This window comes from Pongo pygmaeus, chromosome 10 (genome assembly GCF_028885625.2).
Source record: "Pongo pygmaeus isolate AG05252 chromosome 10, NHGRI_mPonPyg2-v2.0_pri, whole genome shotgun sequence".
In the NCBI taxonomy this organism is placed as follows: Eukaryota; Metazoa; Chordata; class Mammalia; order Primates; family Hominidae; genus Pongo; species Pongo pygmaeus.
In genome coordinates, this window is record NC_072383.2 from 49,937,112 (window position 1) to 49,957,324 (window position 20,213).

At 51.1% G+C, this 20,213-nt stretch overlaps 1 protein-coding gene across 1 annotated transcript; it reads right to left on the reverse strand.

The window, feature by feature from the left end:
- Positions 1–1,583: 1,583 nt before the first annotated feature.
- Positions 1,584–8,710, reverse strand: LOC129009773 (keratin, type II cuticular Hb3). The gene is made up of 9 exons (XM_054443307.1): positions 8,264–8,710; positions 6,456–6,664; positions 5,200–5,260; positions 4,972–5,067; positions 4,150–4,314; positions 3,759–3,884; positions 3,182–3,402; positions 2,600–2,631; positions 1,584–2,101 (listed from the first exon to the last, which is right to left on the reverse strand). Exons 1-9 carry the CDS (start codon positions 8,645–8,647, stop codon positions 1,914–1,916), a joined length of 1,482 nt encoding a protein of 493 aa, XP_054299282.1. The 5' UTR covers positions 8,648–8,710; the 3' UTR covers positions 1,584–1,913.
- Positions 8,711–20,213: the final 11,503 nt, after the last annotated feature.

The following is a 20,213-nucleotide window of genomic DNA, read 5'->3' on the forward strand; positions in this document are numbered from 1 at the left end:
AGGCGGATGGAGAGGTATTTGGGAGGTAGAAAAAGAAGTCCTTGGGGTTTAATGAATATTGAGGGTGCAGGCATGGATAAATCATAGGTTCTGGTTTGGGCAACTGTGTTGATGATCTTGGCAGGAGAGACTGGAGGAGACTCCGGTTGAGAGGGTGGGAAGCAATGAGTTAAGTTGGAAGGTGTGCTGAGTTCGAAGCATCTCTAAAACTGACAAGTGGAGGTGTCTTGTAGGAACTGGAGCTGGTGGGTCTAAGCCTAGGAGGGAGGGTAGGAGGGAATCATCAGGGCTCTGAAGCCCAGGTGGGGGATTTTAACCAGGGAGGACATTAGCTGTAGGTGGTAGCTGAAGGCGAGAGACTGATGCGACCGCCTAGGGAGAGTGCAGAGAGGTGGGAAAAGGCCCTGGGGTAGTTGGATGCTTGAGGCAAGGTGCAGGCTGAGGTGTGAGCCAGTGAGCAGAACTGCCTGGGAGGAGCTGAGAGCCTGGCCTGGGAGACAAGGAGGTGAAAGTCCCGAGACTCAGGAATTGGGAGGTGGGAGGGAGAGAAGGCACTGGGGAGCCCCTGGAGCTTGGGTGGAGGCTAAAGGGTCCTGGGGAGCCTGGAGATTCCAGGGGGAGCAAAGGAAGGGGGTGAGTCCTCCAAAGACATCTTGGTGAGATAGGTGGGAAAGTCCAGGGGATGGGTGAAGAGGAGGAATGAAGAGGGCCAGCAAGGAAAGCAGTGTGCTACCCTGGAGGTGGGCTGCAGCCTTGCAAAGACTGTTTCAGGTCTGATTCCTCAAGGGTGGGGTTAGGGACTTCTCAAAGTCTTCCAGAGCTCTCCAGAGCTTTCCAAGAGGAGGACAGGAGAGATTGGGCCAAGCAGCGGGCAGAGGAGCCTCTTAGCCTTGGGGTTGAAGCTGTGAGGTATCTCGGATGAGGGCAGCGAGTGGGGCAGTTGAGGGAGTGACTAGATGATGTCCTCGTGTCAGCTGTGGAGAAGGCTGCCAGGTACTGAGGAGGTGTATGCATGGGGGAAGGGTGGGCCAGGGGCAGGTGCCAAGGCTCTCATCTTTCCCTGTTTGGTGGGCAGCATGAGGAGGACGTGGCAATAGGGTGGGGTCCAGACTGACACAGGGCAGCCCCCAAGGGTGGCTGCTGGCACTTTTGGTGGTTGCTGCTCTGGTACCTACATGGTAGGATGGCTGGGGGGCAGAGCGAAGATATACTAGGAAGAGAAAGTAGGGACTGTGTATGCAAGAAGGGGGCAAAACTCAAACACGCACACAAGCACGCATACACAGGCACACATATACACATGCGCATGCACACGCACTGCCTTCCGGCTGACCTCTGGCCTCCTCGGTCCCCTTCAGAGTCATCCAGACTGACAGGTGTGACAGGTAGAAGGTGCTGTGAGCACAGTCGGCACTGCCTGGCCAGGAGATGACAGAACCATCTGGGGACAAGGCCCTGTGGGTGTCCAGGCGGAGAATAGGCCAGAATGACTCTAATCTTCAGGCCATATCATCAGGCTGGGGTGCTCACCACTTGGTGGGTGTGGGCGGGCCCCAAGAAAGCAAGACATTGCAGCACACAAAGCAGGTCTCCAAGTTTATTGGAAAAGGGGAGACAAGAGGCCAGAGAGGCAGGAGGAACAGTCTCACAGTGCTCCTTCCAGGGAAGGAAGGCCCTTCTCCCCGGGAGGGGCTGAAGGCTGAGACAGGGGAAGGAATGGGTCTATTCCCCAGCCACAGGCCCCTTTCCAGTGGGATGAGAGGTGGGGAGGAGCCGCTGGTGGGAATGAGCCGATGGTGTATTCTCAGAACACAAGGGGAAAAGCCAGCGATGTGCTGCTGTTTTCAGCTGGTGGTGGGGCAGTGGCACGTCTGGCAGGCAGAAGGGGCTCCCCTGGCTCTCTTTTGGGCCACTTAACACCTCCCCTGGCCGCAGGAGGCCCCTCCACAGGTGGTGTTCAGCTGGCCACAGGGCTTGCACAAGCCGGTGCTCACCACCAGGTTCCCGTTGCAGGGGGCATTGCAGACACTGCCTGTCACCGGCCGGGAGCCCGACACGCAGAGGTCCCCGCACACAACCCCACCCCGGGAGCTGCTGACACCTGTGGGAACAAGGGCAGGGTCAAGAGACCCCTGCTGTTGGCCATCCCATCCAGCCACCTTCCTTTGGTCTGTCTGATGTGTTGACCATCCAGGGAAGGATGTGAAGAGCCTCCAGTTCTATTCTGAAGGTGTGGAGGGAACCCTAGCCTGGGAGCCAGCAGACCGGGGTTCTGGTCCTGGTTCTGCTTTGTGACTTTGGGAGTCCCTTCCTCTATCTGGGCCTCAGCTTTCTCACCTATACAAGGTGAAGGTTACGAGTGAGATCTGAGGTCCCTTCTTGCAATGACATCTTATTATTTTTTCCCCTCCCCAACACATTCATGCTGTGAGGTTCTCCCTGCGAGCTAACCTCAGTCTGTCTTGCTGCATGACCAACCTACCCTCTTTACTGGGGGTATTATTGGAAACACTCCTCCCAAAGTCTCTGCATATACTCATAGTCAAGAAGTCCTTTGTCCCCAGTCTATATTTTCCTTTTCAGGGCTCAAGATACTTACAGACATTCACAGCTTCAACACCTTCACACAGCCTGAGTGGGGAAAAAGTAAGGAAGGGGAAGATAAAAGAAGTCAGAATGAGGTCATCGAATTTCCCCTAGGTGCTGAAATGGGTCATCTCAGGGCTATTTCTGACCTACATTTATTCCCTTGTGCAGCTTAGAAAAAGTTGCCTTTCTGGCAGTTGAAGCAATGTCAGGTCACACTATTTAGCAAGTAGAGTATGGTTGGATTTCAATTCTTATTTGTCTCTCAGCTGTCATTTGCCTTTGTGCAGTGAACAACCTGAACGACCATATCTGTCAGGTCTAGATAGGCTCAACTTTCAGAAGGGGAAGGCCCTCTTGGGAAGACGAAGTCAGGGGTGGAGTTTGGCCAGCAACCCTGCCCTAGAATAGGTGATGTCCTAGAAACCAGGCAGGGTATGGATCTTGGAAGAGCTGAGAATGAGACAACTTGAAGATATGGATCTGGGATCCATAGAGGCAAGAATGTCACCCGGGGACTGAGACTGAGATAAGGAAAAAATCAAAGGTGGGCAGGTCTATGCAAGTGGAGTGCTTAGGGCTGGGTTGGACCCACCTCTGCTCCTCGCCCTCCAGCAGGCGCCTATAGGTGGCGATCTCGATGTCCAGGCCCAGCTTGGAGTTCATCACCTCCTGGTACTCCCTGATCAGGCAGGCCATGTCTTGCTTGGCCTTCTGCAGGGCGCCCTCCAGCTCGGCCAGCTTGCAGCGGGCATCACTGAGGGCCGCCTCACCCTGCTGCTCAGACTGGGCCACCGCAGCCTCCAGCTTGGAGTTCTGGGAGGTAGAGGGAATATGGAGAGCATAAAGTGAAGTTTAGTTTCCTGAAATCCCAGCCAGTCTCCAATAGGATCATTCAACTTCTATCTTAAAATATTATCTCTCCAATCATCTTCCTAACCTTCCTTCCCTCCTCACTTACACTACACACACACACACACACACACACACACCCACAGATACTCACACACACCTTGGCCAAGACAATCAGAAATATTTCAGTAGATTTCTCATCTTACTCTGTCACCCATGAGACTGCACTGGGAAGACTTTTCCAGAATCTAACTCAAATCCCTCTGCTGAGGGCTAACCCAGTCTCTTCCTACATTGAGGGGTGGGCTGGGCTCCCATACCTGGCACTTGGCATTCTCCACCTCGGCTGTCAGCCTCTGGATCATGCGGTTCAGCTCGTTGATCTCCTCCTTGGTGCGGCGCAGGGTCTCCCCGTGCCTGATCACCGTGGCCTTCATCTCCTCACACTGCAGGAAGCAGAGATATTCATGAGGCTCAGGATGAGACATCCCATTCATTCAGGACATTTCAGATGATTGCACAGATTGTGCAGTGCTCGGCCTGTGCAACCACACGTGGCAGTCCTGCCCTGCCACCCCAATATGAGAGCTATTGGTTTTTCTCTTACCATCCTTAGGGATCAGAATCCCTAGACAAAGAAGCCTTTTCTACTAGATACCTCGCATCCCTCCCACTGCCGTGTCTAGCAGGCAGGTGTCCTGTGCCGCTCACCTTGCTGCGATACCAGGACTCGGCCTCGGCCCTGCTACGGGTGGCAATGTCATCATACTGTGCCTTGATCTCGGCAACGATGCAGTCCATGTTCAGGTCCCGGCTGTTGTCCAGCTTGACAACCACGGAGGTGTCTGAGATATGGGATTGGAGAATGCGGATCTCCTGCAGGAGGTGGGGAAAGGAAGGACAACTCACTTATCTGGTCTTCTCCTAATCCCTGGATGCCTATCATCCTTTTGGCTCATTGGGAGCGAACCTCTCGTGTTTGGAGAAACAAACCTGATGAAATTGCATAACTTTCTGCACAAATAGGAAATCCCTTTAGAGGAAAACACAACTGCTTCTCAACTGCTTGCTTTTGGAATTATTCAGGCCCATGTGCAGCCAGCATGGTCCAGATGCTTTCCAGAGGCTCAGACCCTGTATGGGGGCCCTCTTTCCATTCTCCTAGACCAATCCCATGAAGGAAGGCTATTGCTGCCAGAGAAAGCCCTGGGCCAGAGCAATGGGTTCAATTCTGTCTGATGCTGTGTGGGGTCTATGCTGCAGCCCACTGGCTCAGGGGAAGGACGCGGGGCGGGTTCCCAAGGCACAGGTGTCTGGGGTGCTCACTCTCCTGCCTGTTACTAAATTTGTTCCTTTTTGGTTTTCTATCCCTTTGCCTCCCTGTTCCTTCCCTTTCCTTGCTCCCTGCCAACCCTCCAGCCGTGAGCCTGGGTTCATATGTCAGCAGGCCTGGTTCATGCCTGTGGGTGTCTGGGCAGAGGGTCGGGGATCCCATGGGGGTATCTGTGCCCACTACGGCTGAGAGCCCCTCACCTCCTCGTACAGCTGCCTCAGGAAGTCAATCTCCTGGATCAGGGCCTCCACATTGGCCTCCAGGTCTGACTTGCGGAGGTAGGCGCAGTCCACATCCTGCGTGGGGTAGAAGGGGCTGTGAGACCGGCTTTCCTCAGAGGGCTCTGAGGACCTGGCTGCCATGTGGCAGGACAAAGAGGATGGGTGGTGGGACTCAGGGCAGGCTCAGGGCCTGCTGGGCTCACTCACCTTCTTTAGAGCCACAAACTCGTTCTCTGCTGTGGCTCGAAGTGCGACTTCTTCTTCATACCTGGGGTGAGCAGGGAGAATAGGACCTTGTCTGAACAGCTCTTGATCTCGGCCATGAGCATGTATGCAAAGGAGTCTCCTTCCTAGACCTCCCCCTGCTCATCTCCTGCCCCCAAGTGAAATGGGTGGGGCTCTGGAGGAACCAGGCTGCTGGCCTGGGTGCTACTGGGATGCACTGGAGAAACGAAGCACCCACTCCCCTGTTTTGTTTTGTTTTGTTTTGTTTTGTTTTTGAGACCGAGTCTTGCTCTGTCGCCCAGGTTGGAGCGCAGTGGCACAGTCTTGGCTCACTGCAAGCTCCGCCTCCCAGGTTCACGCCATTCTTCTGCCTCAGCCTCCCGAGTAGCCGGGACTACAGGTGCCCACCACCACGCCCAGCTAATTCACTCCCCTGTTTTGGTGGAGGTTGGGAGGGCAGGACCTGGAAGCTGAGTGTGTGAATGTGTGTGGTTGGGGAGTGGGAGGTGCTGTTTTTCTCACCTAGGTCTCCATCTTTTCTTCCTTCGAGCCCTCCCCTACCCCCACTCAGCTGCAGGTTGTGGGATCCTTGCTCTATCTCTCCACTCCTGGCCTGAGCTGTGGGAGGCAGCTCAGAGACAGGGAGGGAGGGGTATGCTGGGCCTGGGGAGTCCATGGAGAGAATGTGACTGAAGGAAGCTGGCCACCCCTCAAAAGCAGATTCCTTCTGAGGATCCAGTGCATATTCTTCATACCATATATCACACTTTGTAGCTGAAGGGCTAGATCTGTGGCTCTGTCATGACTGCCTTCCAACAGACTGCAGGCTCCACAAGGACCTACACTGTGTGGACTGCGTGGCCCTGCATCACTAGCACCAGCACGGTGTGCTGGCATGTGGTAGGTGATCAGATAGTGTTAGCTGAGTGAGAGAGCAAACTTAGGAAGACACATGTCCAGGACTTTGAGATCTGGTCTCAAAGGGACCAAGGAATACAAGTTTTTGTGAAAAATGGATGGAGAAAGGGAGAGAGCATTGTTTCCCTGATCTGCTGGTGGAAAGACAAGCTGAGCCTCCATCCCCCACACCCAAGGGACCCCTGTGTCTCAAGCAGGGGGTACAGGTTCTTCTCCACTCTCAGGCAGAGATGCCAGCTACAGACTGGATACTCCTCCCTGCTCAGGGAGCTGCCACCATGCTCTTTCCTGTGCCCAGAACCCCTCCTGCCCACACTCACTTCTTCTTGTAGCCCTCCAGCACCTCCTGCACGTGGTTGAGCTCTGAGACCAGCCTCCCACTGTCGGCCTCCACGCACTCGGCCTCCCGCCGCAGAGTCTCGATGTAGCCCTCGAACAGGGGCTCCAGGTTACTCTGGCAGCACTCGCGGTTTTGGTAGAACTGCAGCTTTGTTTCCAGCAGCTTGTTCTGCTGCTCCAGGAAGCGCACCTGCCACCCAGAGGCAGAGCCTAAGAACCTCTTCTTGTAGCATCAGAGGGCAAGAGGGGTTCCCAGCACCAGGGCCTGAAAGCCCCCAACTCTCTGACCCAGAGTCTTCCCTGGAAGGGGTTATGTCATCTCTCTCAAAAACGCCACCAGGGCTTAACCAGTTCACCACCTGGAAGTTCTTCCTGGGAGTTAATCTCTTCTAAGTCAGTTTACCTGGTGTCATGGAAAATGCTTGAAGAGTCCAGATTCTGCTGCCACTTGTTAACAATGTTTCCTTGGATAAAGCACTCACCCCTTCTGTAGAGTGGGGAGGTTAAAGCTCACCTTACTATGAGGATTAAAAGAATCCTTTAACAGAAAGTCACCCCACACTGAACAGCTATTGCTGTTCAATCACACCAAGCCAGGTGGACCTTTTTAGAAAGGCAAACTGTAAAAGTTGAAAAATAAAGCATGTGCCAATTATTCAAACCCTACAACAACAATGCAATTAGAATAATAGTCACCTGGAATATGAGAGTAGGAATGTCCTGTGCTCCAACCCCCTCATTTTACTGATGAAGAATTGGAGGCCAAGGAGGTTCCCTGACTGCCCGAGAGCTCACAATGGCAGAGAAGAGCTCAAACTCCGATCTTCTGCTCTGCAGGGGGCATCTTCTCTCACTTTGACAATTATAGGAAATGTTCACATCCCTCTCCCAGCCAGGAGGTTGGCCCACTACTCCACTCAGCTTTTTTTGTCTAATAACTTGGTCACACCCTTGGTAGGTCCTATCTTATGCTATCCTTGGTCTCTCATGCTATTAGAAATTCCACATTTTTTTTTCCCGATCCTTTCTGGTGGGCATCTCTCTAGTGTGACTCCTCTCTTGAGGTTTTGGCTCTAGAGGGCTCTTTCCAACCCCAGAACATCTTCCTAGTCAGAGCCTTTTCTCCCAGTCTCTCACATCACTGCCACATGGTGGTTGCCTGGATTTGGTGGAGAAGGTGGTTGCAGACCCGAGTTGGACACTGACTCCACAGATGGTTTCAACCAAACCCAGACTGTGCACTGCCTGCCTCCCCACAAAGCCCGTGAGGATGGAGACCATGTCTCTTGTTCACCCCTGGATCCTGAGCCCCAGGAACAGTGGCTTTGACAAACCACTCTAGCTCCTGCTCAGTGGCCAAATCACTGTGTGATGTAGAAAGAGCTCTGTGCCATCCACAAGACCCACTTCCAGACAGTCTTCCAGCACCACACTTACTAGCCCTGCCTTGATGGAGACAGCACCTCCTTGGCATTTAAGCAGTTATTTGGCTTCAAATGCCCTGAGCGCCCACACAGTGGTCCTTTGTTCACGAGGTGATATTATCACTCAGTGTGGAAGGCTCTGCCCCTCGTTCTGCTTTTGTGTTTTCAGTTAATCTCCCCCATCAGTCTGGTAGCTCCCGGTCCTATTTTTGTCTTCCTGTCTGTGTCCTAGAAGTATGACTACCTTTGCCTTTGGCCTGGGAACTTCTGTGGGCAAGTTCTTGCTTTTAACTTCCCTGTCAGTGCCCAGCCTGAGTCCTGAACATGAGTAGGGGTTCAGGAAGGGTGTGATCCAGGATACCCACCTTGTCAATGAAGGCTGCGAACCTGCTGTTGAGGGACTTGATCTGCTCCTTCTCCTCCTGCTTCACGCACTGCGCGTTGGGGTCGATCTCCAGGTTGAGGGGCGTGAGGAGGCTCTCGTTGACCGACACGGTGGTGATGCATGGGGGGCTAGGTCCGCACACGCCCCCGGAGCGATAGCCGAAGCTGCGTCCGCAGGAGCCGGCCCGGAAGCCGCCGCACACGCTGTGGCTGCCAAAGCCCCCGGTGAGGCCGCGGTAGCAGGAGATGCCACGGTAGGGGGCGGCAGTGATGCAGCAGCGGCTGGGCCGCGGCCCGCAGGCCGAGAAGCAGCTGAAATTTCCAGGGCGGAACCCACAGCTCAGGGAGTTGAAGCCACAGGTCATGATGGAGGTTAGGAGGTGTCTGAACAGTGGAGTAGATGGCAGAGGATGGAGCCAAGGGCCTGTGCTCCCTGGCTGATGGCAGGCCCTTTTATGTGCCAGGAGCAGCTGGCGTTAAAAGAGGGAGCAAAGAGACAATAGCTGAATTTTATTGGCTTGGCATCACCCTGACCTCTTAGGCTAGAACCCTGCCTGCCTCTTCAGTGTGGCTGCATCAACAATCCCTGGCCACGGGCCCTGTTTCATCTTCAAAGCCCTTTATAAGCTTCCTCCTTGCTCCTGTCCCTCCCATTGGCGCTGCTGTGCAGCGGGGAGAGGGGTTCCTGAAAGCATTAGTTGCATTCCATGCTCCAAACGAGGGGAATGGGTGCAGTGACCTGGGGTGAAACCTGCTCTCTGAACCCTGTTCTGAAAGGGGCAGAGCTGGGCTATGGGCCCTGGACCCATGGGCAAGCCCTGGGGTGGAGTGGCTGGCCTGTTCCAAGGAGGGGGCTGCCTCCCAGACAACCTCTTGCTGTAGGCTTTCCTGTCTTTATCTCAAAGGCAGGTTCCTTTCCTCATTGTCAAGATTGGCCTCTCCTATCCTATTCCTGCCCAGAGCCTGGTCAGGGATGGGAGTGGGAGTAGAGATTTGGGGGTGGGAGAAGGCCATGGTCTTTGCACTTTGGGTATTCCTAGTGCAGGGACACCATCTGGGACATGGAAGAAACTGATTCAGAGAGTTCAGGACAGTGCCGGGGCTATGCTTCAGAGTTCCAGGCATCATTGCTGATGGGATTGGGAGCGGAGAGTGTGGAATACCTCAGAGCTCCAGGAACTGAACAGGGAAGGCTTCATGGAGGAGAGTGGGGACCTGGGCTTGAGGAGGACTGGGGTGGGGTAGTACAGGGTTGAGAGATGACCAGAAAAGAGTTCGGCTTTGATTTGCAGACTAGACTATGTGTATTCATTTATTCATTTATTCAGGAAATACTTATTTGGTGCCCACCAACTATGCACTAGCCACTGTGCTAGGTTCTGGAAATCCTACAGCGACCTGGGGTGCTTGGAGGTAGCATGCATGTGGGGGAGCCAACATTTGGCTAGGGGGAAAGAGGAGAAGCCATAGGTGGGGGGAAGGCCCCCACAATGTCCAGGATGATTGGTGTTCTTTAGGTTCCCAGCAGGGAAGCTCAGTGATGGCGTCTTGGGGTGTATGTACTCACCAGGAAGGAGGGAAGGTGCGGGAGGTGAGGGACGTCAGCAGGGTCCTTAAATGAGATCACTCTCTCACCTCAGAGAACATATTGGGTGAAAGAAGGGTGCTAGCTCATGTGGCTGTTCCTAAAGCCAAGCTCTTTTACTTTGGGCCCTTGTTCCTTTGGGTTAGGACAGGCAATGGCTTTGATGGATGGACAGTGGGACTGAGCCAGGAGGTTTGCCTTAACTCGAGGACCTGAGCCCATCAACCCTTCCAAATGCACATCTCTGGACTGCTTTTGTCAGGAGAGGATGAGGAGGACTCCACTGATGGACCTGTGTCCTGACCCAGCCACAACCCAACACTGACCCAGTCTGGGCTAATAGTAACCCTCCTGTGACTCTCATCTTTTGCCCTTCCCACTCCCGCTCAGGGTGAGTGAGCCAGTTATATCCCAGAGTGGGGATCTGGGGATGGTGGAAGAGGGGCCCATCTTCTGTGGGCCTGAGGGAGGGCAGGCGATGGTGCTGTTGAAGTCTCTTGGGGAGCTGGACATCTGCCATAGATCCAAAAAAAGGACTCTCCTAGCCCTTCTTCTTGGGTCCTGTGGACAGGCTTCCAGAGTCTTGTGTCTGGGGTAGGAACTCTGGGGGTGTGGGCTGTGTGATAGGGGATCCTGGTATGAAAGACACACAAGGGGGGCACAGCCTGAGGGTACCTGGGGGGCCTGGGGGTGGCTGACTGGAGCTGAATGGCTAGTGGGATTTTGGGAGCATCTTTGAGGGAGGCTGGGCTGGCTGGTGCTGTCATGTTCAGTCTTGGTTGGGTCAAACATCTGCTAGACAGCCAAGAAAGACCAGGCTCTTCACCCACACTGGAACCAGTGAGCACCTGGAATGCTCTCCACACATATCCAATGATTATGGGGGATCTGTTTCTTGGTGAAATGCTGAGGACTGCAGGGCAGTGAACTCTCTATGAAGCATTTCTCCATCATCATGCTGGAAACTGCGCTGCTGTCTTCTGACCTGGCTCATCTGTCTCAATCCTGCAGGCTTGGATCGTGTTGGACCCCTCCATCGAGGGGCTCTGTGTAGACACGTGACCTCCTTGGGATGGGGGAGCCATGACCATGCCCACCCCTGCCCTGATTGGAGCTGAAGATAGCATGGACCCTGGAGAAAAAAAAGACACAATTCGAAGCCCAACTATATCTCTTACTAGCTTTGTGCCATGGCACAGGCGTTTTCCCCCAGGGTCGTTACTTGTGAAATATAAATGGCAATCCACAGCTTGCTGGAGTTTGGGAGGACCGAGCGAGTGCCTGGTGGGGGAAAGCGCCACCCCCACCTCACTTTGTGCTAGCAGGGTGACTGGGTCTTGGTTGCAGGCACCTGGCAGGGCCTTGCAAAGGGACAGTGTACACAGCTAGTGAGATGCAGAGTACCATTCCTGGGTAAGCAGAAAGCAGTTTTACAAGGCAATCATTGCCGCCTCAGAAAGCCTTAATTAGAGCATCTATTTGTAAATGGCTCAGAACAAAGAGAACTGCAGACCAGGAGTCCCTTGAAAACAGACTTAGACAGGAAGCTGACAAAGAGACAGCAGCACCCAAATCCCCAGGCTGCCTCCTCCCTCCTGGGCTCCAGGCTGTGATTGGTTCCCACCCTAACCATGGGCCCATAAAGGGTCCTGCAGAGCCACAGGCTGTTTCAGTCACCAGGGCCTGGACTCTGTGCCTGCCCTTCACACCTGGTCTGGATTGGCTTGGAGGAATGACCGCTTGCCCTGTTGATCTGGTCCTCAGATTCCCACCTGCCTCTCTTGGGGTGCAACCCCCTGGCCTTATTCCTGTGTGTTTTTCTGGTGTCTGCCTGCCTGTCTGCTGGGTTTCTGACACCCTGGTGCTCTGACTTTTGTCACTTCTTTCTTGCCTTAATATCCATGTTCCTTCACATTTTTTGTCCCTTCTTAATGGATTTTTTGATAAACAGCTCTGAGATGAACATTAGGAAACACATCTTTGGGCACATGTCTAGTAATTTCCTTAAAACAAATTCCTGGAGGTGAAATAGTTGAGTCAAAGGGGGCTGTTCTGGTCTTCTCCAGGTGTGCCTGGCCACAGGTCTGTTGCTGACCTGGCTGTGGAAGTGACATTTCTATGGGAAGCCTGCTGCAGTGAAGTCGTTAGATCTGAGAGTCCTGGAAATATGGCTGCAGCTCTCATTTCGGTCACTGTATGTGTGTGATACATTAGCTAATCTCTGTAAACCTTGTGTCTTCATCTGAAAAAGGATTCTAATACTGGCCTTTTTGGCCTTTGCGAAGATGACCTGGGGTGGTGCATGTGAAGCCCGTGGAAGGCACGCAATCCAGGAGGGCGGAAGGTGCACGTGGCTTCCTGCTCCAGGCAGGAAGAATTCTTTGATGCCTCCAGTTTTGCCTTCTGGCCTTGAACTCACAACACACCTCCAGAGCTGATAAGATGTGGCACCTTCATGTACTCACTACTATTTACTATGCAAGTTCTCTGTACTGAAGAGGAGGGAGAGAGATTTAATACACAGCCCCTGTCCTCAAGGATCCAACAGTGTAGTTGGGCAGATTTGTAAGTATGCACAAGTTGTATTCTGGATGAAGCACTTCTTCAAGCCTCCTTTTCCTCAGAGTGGGAGCTTGCTTTGGGCTGGAGCAGTCAGAGGCTTTGTAGGAAAAGTCAGACTTGAGCTGGGATTTGAAGGATAGAGGGATTTGGAAAGGTCAGAAGGGTGGAGGCAATGCCAGGCAGTGAATGGAAGAAGAGGACAGATGTGTTCACAGGGCAGTGGATACCGTGATTGAAGCTTAGAGGATGTCATACCTAAAGGATGAACTTGAGGCACATGCCAATGAGCCTCAATGAGAGCAAGACAAAGGTGTCCGTTCTCAAGGCCATGCTGTAAAATGCTAGAATTCCAGGCCAAGAAAAGAAACGTCTATAAGAATTGGAAGAGAAGAGATAGAACTGCCATTATTTTCAGACAATGAGATCAGCTGTGTAGAAAACCCAACACAGTCAACCCATACAGGGTAGAAGTAACAGGAAAAGTTGAGCAGTGCTGCTAGTTAAAAAGTCAACTTACAAAAATCAAAAGTGCTTTTCTTTATCAGTGACAGCTAATCAGAAAGTATATAGAAAATATGGCTGGGCACAATGGCTCACGCCTGTAATCCCAGCATGTTGGGAGGCCAAGGCGTGCAGATCACTTGAGGTTAGGAGTTCGAGACCAAACTGGCCAACATGGTGAAACCCTGTCTCTACTAAAAATACAAAAAAATTAGCCGGGCACATTTGTAGTTCCAGCAACTTGGGAGGCTGAGGCAGGAGAATAGCTTGAACCCGGGAGGTGGAGGTTGCAGTGAGCCGAGATCGCGCCATTGCACTCCAGCCTGGGCGACAAGATCTCAAAAAATATGTCATTCCTAAGAGAGATTAAAAACAATAAAGTATTATATAACTTTATAAAGTATGCACAAGATCTCTATGGAGAACAATATAAAACTCTATAATGAAAAAAAAAAGAAAATCTGATTAAATGGAATTATGCTATATTCAGGAATACTTTGACCTAGCATTTTAAAGTTATAAATTGCCCCTAAATTAGTTGGCAAATTCAATACAAACCCAACAAAAATTCCAGCTGGATTTATTTTGAGAAACTTGATAAAATTAATTTTTTTCTGAAAGAGTAAAGCTTATTTATAGCAAAGCCAGTTACGAAAAAGGAAAGCAAAGAGATGTCTGAGGACTGGAGATAAAGTAGTAATAATAAAGTGTGCAGCAATATGTAAATAGACTAATGGAGCAGCACAGACACTCACAACAGGCCCCTTCCCATCAGTAAAGCTTGGTATTTAATGAGGGTTGCAACAAGCAAAGGGCCATTTATTCAGCTGGTGAGATTTGTAAAAAATAGACACACCATATGGAAAGCATAGAGCTGGAGTCTAGTTCATACCATGTCCCATGGGAAGCCTCGGATGAATTAAAGGCCAGGACAGATACAGCTAAAAGGCAAGCAGAAGGCCATGTAGGAGAATGTCCTTGCTTATGGGTGGGGAAAGATTTCTTAAGCAAACCTTAAAAATAAAGACCAGGTAAAAAATGGATCGACATGACCACATTAAAATGAAAAATTCCAGTTTAGTGAAAGACTACACAGAAAAAAAAAATTAGTTGGTAGCTGATAGCCTGGGAGAAGTTTTATATATATATATATATTCCTCATACACATATGTGTGTGTGTGTGTGTATGTATGTATAAGAAACGTCTATATATATAAGGAACACCTGCAAATCCACAAGTAAAAGAAAGGAAATCCAGTAGAAAGCTAGTCAGGGATCTGAATAGACACTTCATCAAAGGGAAAGCCCAAATGGCTAATAGGAATATGAAGAAATGATGACTGTCCCCAGTCCTTAGAAAGATGCAGATCAGGCCACAAGATATGTTTGTACCATCAGAATGGCAAGGATCAGAAAGGTGGATGTGGAGGGGTGGGAGGACGAGAACCCTCGGGCACTGTGGTTGGGAGCATGGGGTGGTGTAGACATTCTGGAAAGCAACATAGAGTTGTTCAGTGAATTCAGGCATGTGTAAATGTGTAAATGACCCAGCACTCGCACTCCTGAGAGGAATCCAACCCCACATATGAAAGCAGTCCTTATGCAAAGAACAGGCTATTCATTGTGGCATTATGTGTAGCAGAAGGAAGTTGGAGGCACCCTAGCAGATGAGTTAGAGAGCTTTGCTGGGGCCAGCCGAAAATCAGGCCCACGAGCCTTCGGATGTCTTCTGCTGAGCCTTTGGTGCCTGGGAAGATGCATCTTGAAAGTGGAGCTTTTGGGAACTAAAGCTGCGAAGGCATATAATGGACTGGAGGAGGGGAGACTGGCTCGTAAGTTCTATCTAGAAAGTTAATGTCTGGGGTGGTGGTAGTGGATTGCCCAGGGAGGGGTACACGGCCAAGTGCTGAGCACATGTAGAGAAGCCCCTGGGAAAGTGAAAAAAATCCAGGCAGGGAAGAGCCAGGAAAGCCACACTCCACGCTGATCAACGTAGGAGGGCTTCTGGTAGGAAAAGGGCTCTCCCAGGTGGCAGCACTGGGTACCTCCTGATGCCAGGCTAGGGTGCCCTCTGGTGGGAACATTGTGGCAATCCTGGCAGTCCAGGATATCTTTTCTAAGGCACGCTCTGCAGCACAGCTATGACTCACAAGGCTTCTCTGAGCCGCAGAACTCAGGGTTTTGGTCTATGAAGTGGATGCATGTCATGCAGGTGTGATGAAGCTGGGTGAGCTCCAGCTCCAGGGTAATGACAAGCGTTTCTGGGCCAAGGTTTTCTTCCTGTTCGTCTCTGACACTCCTCCCGCAAGCCTTCTGAATGATTGGAGGGGGTAGCTCTGGAGGGCGTCGTGTCCCACCCCACCCTCCCTGCTGTACCACTCCTGCTGGATCCTTCCAGGAACAGGGAGGCTGTAGACAGGCTGGGCAACCTGAAGTGGGCCTTATGTTGAACCCGAAGCCAAGCCCCACACTTGAGCTTGTTGGTCACCCTCCGCCTGTCTGGTTATGCCCCACACATTAACCCGGTCCCCCAACAGCCTTGCTCAGCACCTCCCAAGTCCTCTCCACCCTGCACCCCACACACTCCCATGAGATGCACACCCATCCTGCTCTTCTCGGGAGCACTCACAGTGCAGGCTTTCAGGGACCTGGGTGCATGGGGCACCCCTCTGGGTGCTATCTGGGCCAGCAGTGTCCTCTGGAAGCAGTGAGGGGCTGGGGCTGGCCACTCTTCCCCTCATGGGGTCTGAGCAGCAGGGGAAGGGTGGCCACTGCTCTGGACGCTGTGAGTCTGTGGGTGCTGCCTGAGGGTGCAGGAGCTCCTTAGAATAGACACAATGAGCTCTCCCTGCTCGGACTGCAGTCCCCAAGTAAGACAAACTTGGTTGTTAAAGCCATTAAATTTGAGGACTTAGTAACTGCTGTAGTAAAGTGGAACAGACTTACTTGGATTCTGTAATTTGCAATCACTGTTGCGTATTGGCATCATTCCAGAAATTAAGACAATTGAAATTCATTGTAAGGTTTCAGTTTTAGCTCCATTTAAACCTCTTCTGTCTCCCCCTGCCACTAGGCCACCTCCCCACATGCCCAAACTGACATATTTATGGCTCTCATGGCCTGGTGGGATGGGGGTCTTTTCATCACACACTCCCACCTTCCTTCTCTTGAGATTTGCAGCATGTATTGAGTCAGGGGAGGAACTGTCAGGCAGGGCTCCCTGCCTAGGTGATAGCTTGTTAGGGCAGCAGGCTCCGTGGCTGCCTCTAAATTTAGGTGGTGGCCCACAAGCCTGTTGTTGGAGGGTTGATTTCACAAGGTCCCCTACCCTGGTGCTAGCTTGCAACATGTGGCCACATCTTGCCCTCCATGCTGCTGGATGGCCCTTCCATCTCAGTTGTCCTCTGAGACCATCTTTTGGGCCTATGGCTATGAGGGGTAGTGACCAGGTGTGTGCAGCTGTCTTAGAAGAAGAGGGATGCTGACAACCTCTTGTGCTCAGCTTTAGGCCTTGGCTACAAATCGGGGAACACAGGAAAAATGCATCTGCTCTCCCCTTCCTCACACAATACCACAGCGAATATCCTAGTTTATTGTACATAGCCCTCCATAGGATTTTAGGGCTACTTCTTCACCCTAGAAATCAGAAGAGCCTGTGTCTCCCTTCCCCATCAGATGCAGGAGACTCTAAGCTGCTCCCTCAGACACCCCCTTTCTTCAGCCTGGTCATATACACTCTCTTCTCAGAACTCTGCATCCCAGAAACACTGCTTCTGCCTCCATGCTGCCTCAGGTGTAGCTGCACCCTCCCCCTTCTTGTCCTGGGTCAAAACTCTTATTCTGCCCTGGGTTCTCTGTCCTCTCCCCCAGCTATCAGTCTCACTTAGTTTGGAAGCATCTTAGAAGCAGGGTTCTAATTCACAGACAGGGAACTTCTGCTGATCTAGAATTATGAGAGAAAGAGGTGTTACTTTATAAGGTACTAAATACATGAAGTTTCACTCAAAATTCTTCTGTGGGGACAAAAATATTTCTAAAGTGAATTACTGGCTTTCAGGCTGCATTAAGTGCATTGGATATAACATGATGTTTACTTGGAGGCTCAGGGTCACAGGGACCAAGGTGCAGCCCCCATGGGCTCTCAGGGACCATCCTGTGCAAGCTTCTGCTTTTATGACCTGGGAATGACACTCTGTTCTTGCTATGTTGCTGCTTCATCTTTGCATCAGCCAGCAGGATAGCGACTGTGGTGCAGCGCTTCACTGATTATGACGTTTTGCATCTGGCCTGCACAATGACCCTGAGTTTGTCCTGCAAACCAGAGATAGTGAGATGTGTAGAATAATTTGTAGCCATGCTAAATTAGGACCCCATAGTCTGTGCTATTTTCAAGTTCACATTGACTTGAGATGCCTGTGAGACCCTAAGGTGGAGATGACAGTAGAAGTTACCGTTTATTGAGCATGCAGTATAGTATATGTTACTCACTGTGCTAAATACATTGCACAATTATCTCATTTAATCCTCTCAACCAGCTCAGGAGGAGCTGTGGTCAATCTTGATGCTTTTAATTGACTTATACTGTATACAGGGAGGGCCTGACATTGGGTGTACTGCCCAGAGAAGGGCATTTGGCTTGTGTTTGCCATTCTGTTGTCTTACCTGCTTATTCCTGACACAAAACTGTGCCTTGAATGGTGATATGGTATGGCTGTGTCTCCACCCAAATCTCATCTTGAATTGCAGTTCCCATAATCCCCACATGTTGTGGGAGGAACCCGGTGGGAGGAAATTGAATCATGGGGGCAGTTTCCCCCATGCTGTTTTCGTGATAATGAGTGAGTTCTCATGAGATGTGATGGTTTTATAAGAGTCTGGCATTTCCCCTTCTTGCACTCATTCTCTTTCCTGCCGCCTTGTGAAGAGGTGCCTTCTGCCGTGATTGTAAGTTTCCTGTGGCCTCCCCAGCCATGTGGAACTGTGAGTCAACTAAACCCCTTTTCTTTGTAAATTACCCAGTGTTGGGTATTTCATCACAGCAGCGTGAGAATGGACTAATACAGATGGCAAGATGGCTTTAAGTTCAACCTCCAGGGAAGCAGAGTTCACTTAATACCAAGCTCTTAGTTGAAAGGCATTCGGCAGAGGTGTTCCAAACACCAACCATCGTCCTTGTTGTGGGGGGATGTGTGAGTGCTTGTCATTAAATGGGGAATAGTGGCAACTGAGGACTCACCTCTGCCCAGGTGCTGTGCTGTCACATCCAGCTTCCTCTGGACAGTCAGCCAGAGTGATGTGGGGTTTAGGAGACTGGCCTTGGACAAGCTGGCTCTTGTACTGACCTGCTGGTGACCAACCCATTTAGCTGAGCCTTAGTGACCTCTGGAGTGAGAATACTACATCTTCCGGAGACTGTCGTTAGCCTGGCCACCAGATAGTTATAGGTCTCCCCATTTCCAGGCACACAGCAGGATTGCCTTTCCCTGCCCTTTGGTGTGACTGGCTCCAGCCAGTGAAATGTGAGCAAAAGTGATAAATAGCCTAGCTCGTCCTAGGCTATTCCAATCCTGATGCTGCACTGTCAGTGTGTGATCCCCAGACCTCTCTGTCCCTCTGCCACAGCAACTGGAAAAATTCCAGGGAGTGGTTGCTCCATCATGGCTGTTCCAGTGACCTGGAGTAAGTTTATTAAGAAGCAAAGCCCTCAGGCAACAGTGGTGGATGTGGAGGATGAGTTAGAAGCAAAGCACTGCTGTTTAAGCCACTGAGATTTTTGGGCTGTTTGTTGCCACTAAATAGCCTAGCTTATCCTAGCTGACACCCTCCCACACTGGGTTTGGGGAAGATTAAACGAACTGATGCCTGGAAAGCACTGAGCACATTCTGCCCATCACACATACTTGATACAAGTTAGTGTTATCTGTGCTTCTCCATCTAATGTCCCATGGGCATTTCAACCTCAGCATACCCAAAACTGAGCTCGGACATTCATTCACAAATACTATGCCTGCATTTCCTCCTGCGCTCCCTGCAGTGAGATTGCACTACCTCCCAGTCTCTCTCACAAGCTGACAACCTGAGAACCATCATCTGGACCACTCCTTTTCTCTCCCCTGACATCCAATAAATTGATGGGCCTTCTAGATACCTTGTGGTTCTTTCCATTTCCTCCAACACTGTCTTAGCTCAGGCCTATGTAATTTTTCATTTCATTTCATGTGTTGGCTTGCTAGCTGGGTTTCCTGCTTAATTTATTATGCTCCACAATCTGTTCTTCACCCCACTACTTAGTTGATCTGGCCATGCATCCAGTCTCTCCTTCTTCTCACCCATCCATCAATTCATTCATCCTGATCCACCCACTTCTTTGTGTCACTACCACACAGAAGAATTGAAAATTCTTCACTGTTGACAGGAGAAAGTCCAAACCCCTAGGGGTGGCACACAGGCCTCTGTGTCCTGTCCTGGCCTGTTTCCAACCTCACTTCTCATCACACTGCAGGGAAACACTCTGTTCCAACTATGCTCAACTGCACTTCTCCGAGGGTCATTCTTGATCATGCCTCTCTACCTTTGTATGCATTATCCCCCGGGTCTGGAAACTCAAGACTTGGTTCAGGGGCCATTTCCTTTCAACAGAGCCGGGCCTGTTTGCACATCTCTATTAGATGTTACAGTAGTCATCACACTGTACTGCAGATGTTTGATTTTCCATCTTGTGCAGTAACTGTGAAACTCATGAGGGTAGGAACTGGCTGTGGTCCATCTTGGTGTCACCAGTGTCTAGTGTGGTGACAAATAGGCACTGGATAAATAATATGGATTGAATGGATGGATGAGTGGATGAGGTTTGGCCAAGGATTCATGGATGAGGAGGAAGATAGGCACTCAGTGACCACTATGTCACCCCTATCGGCCACAGAGCACCAGCTTGCATGGCCATGATACCATCACCAGGCAAATTCAGGTAGCTGCTAAGTAAAGGCTGACTGCCAAAGATGAATGCCAGGCAGGGCAGCTTGGGTGGGCCATGAATGGGGCTCCCTTTGTAGTTTTGTTCTCTGTTGACAGGGACCTCCAGTCCTGGTGGTTTCCCATCTGGGGAGTATGGCCAAAAATTGTCAGCTTTCCTTCAGGAGCTGAGCATATCAGAAGATCCAAGCTGAGATCTACCCATCTGGGTTTTTTTGTTTCTGTTTTTTGGACACCCTCATAATGTTGCCGATGTTAGTAAAAAATCCAGCTATCCTTAAGCTGGAGGCAAAAGATAAAGGCCATGTAGT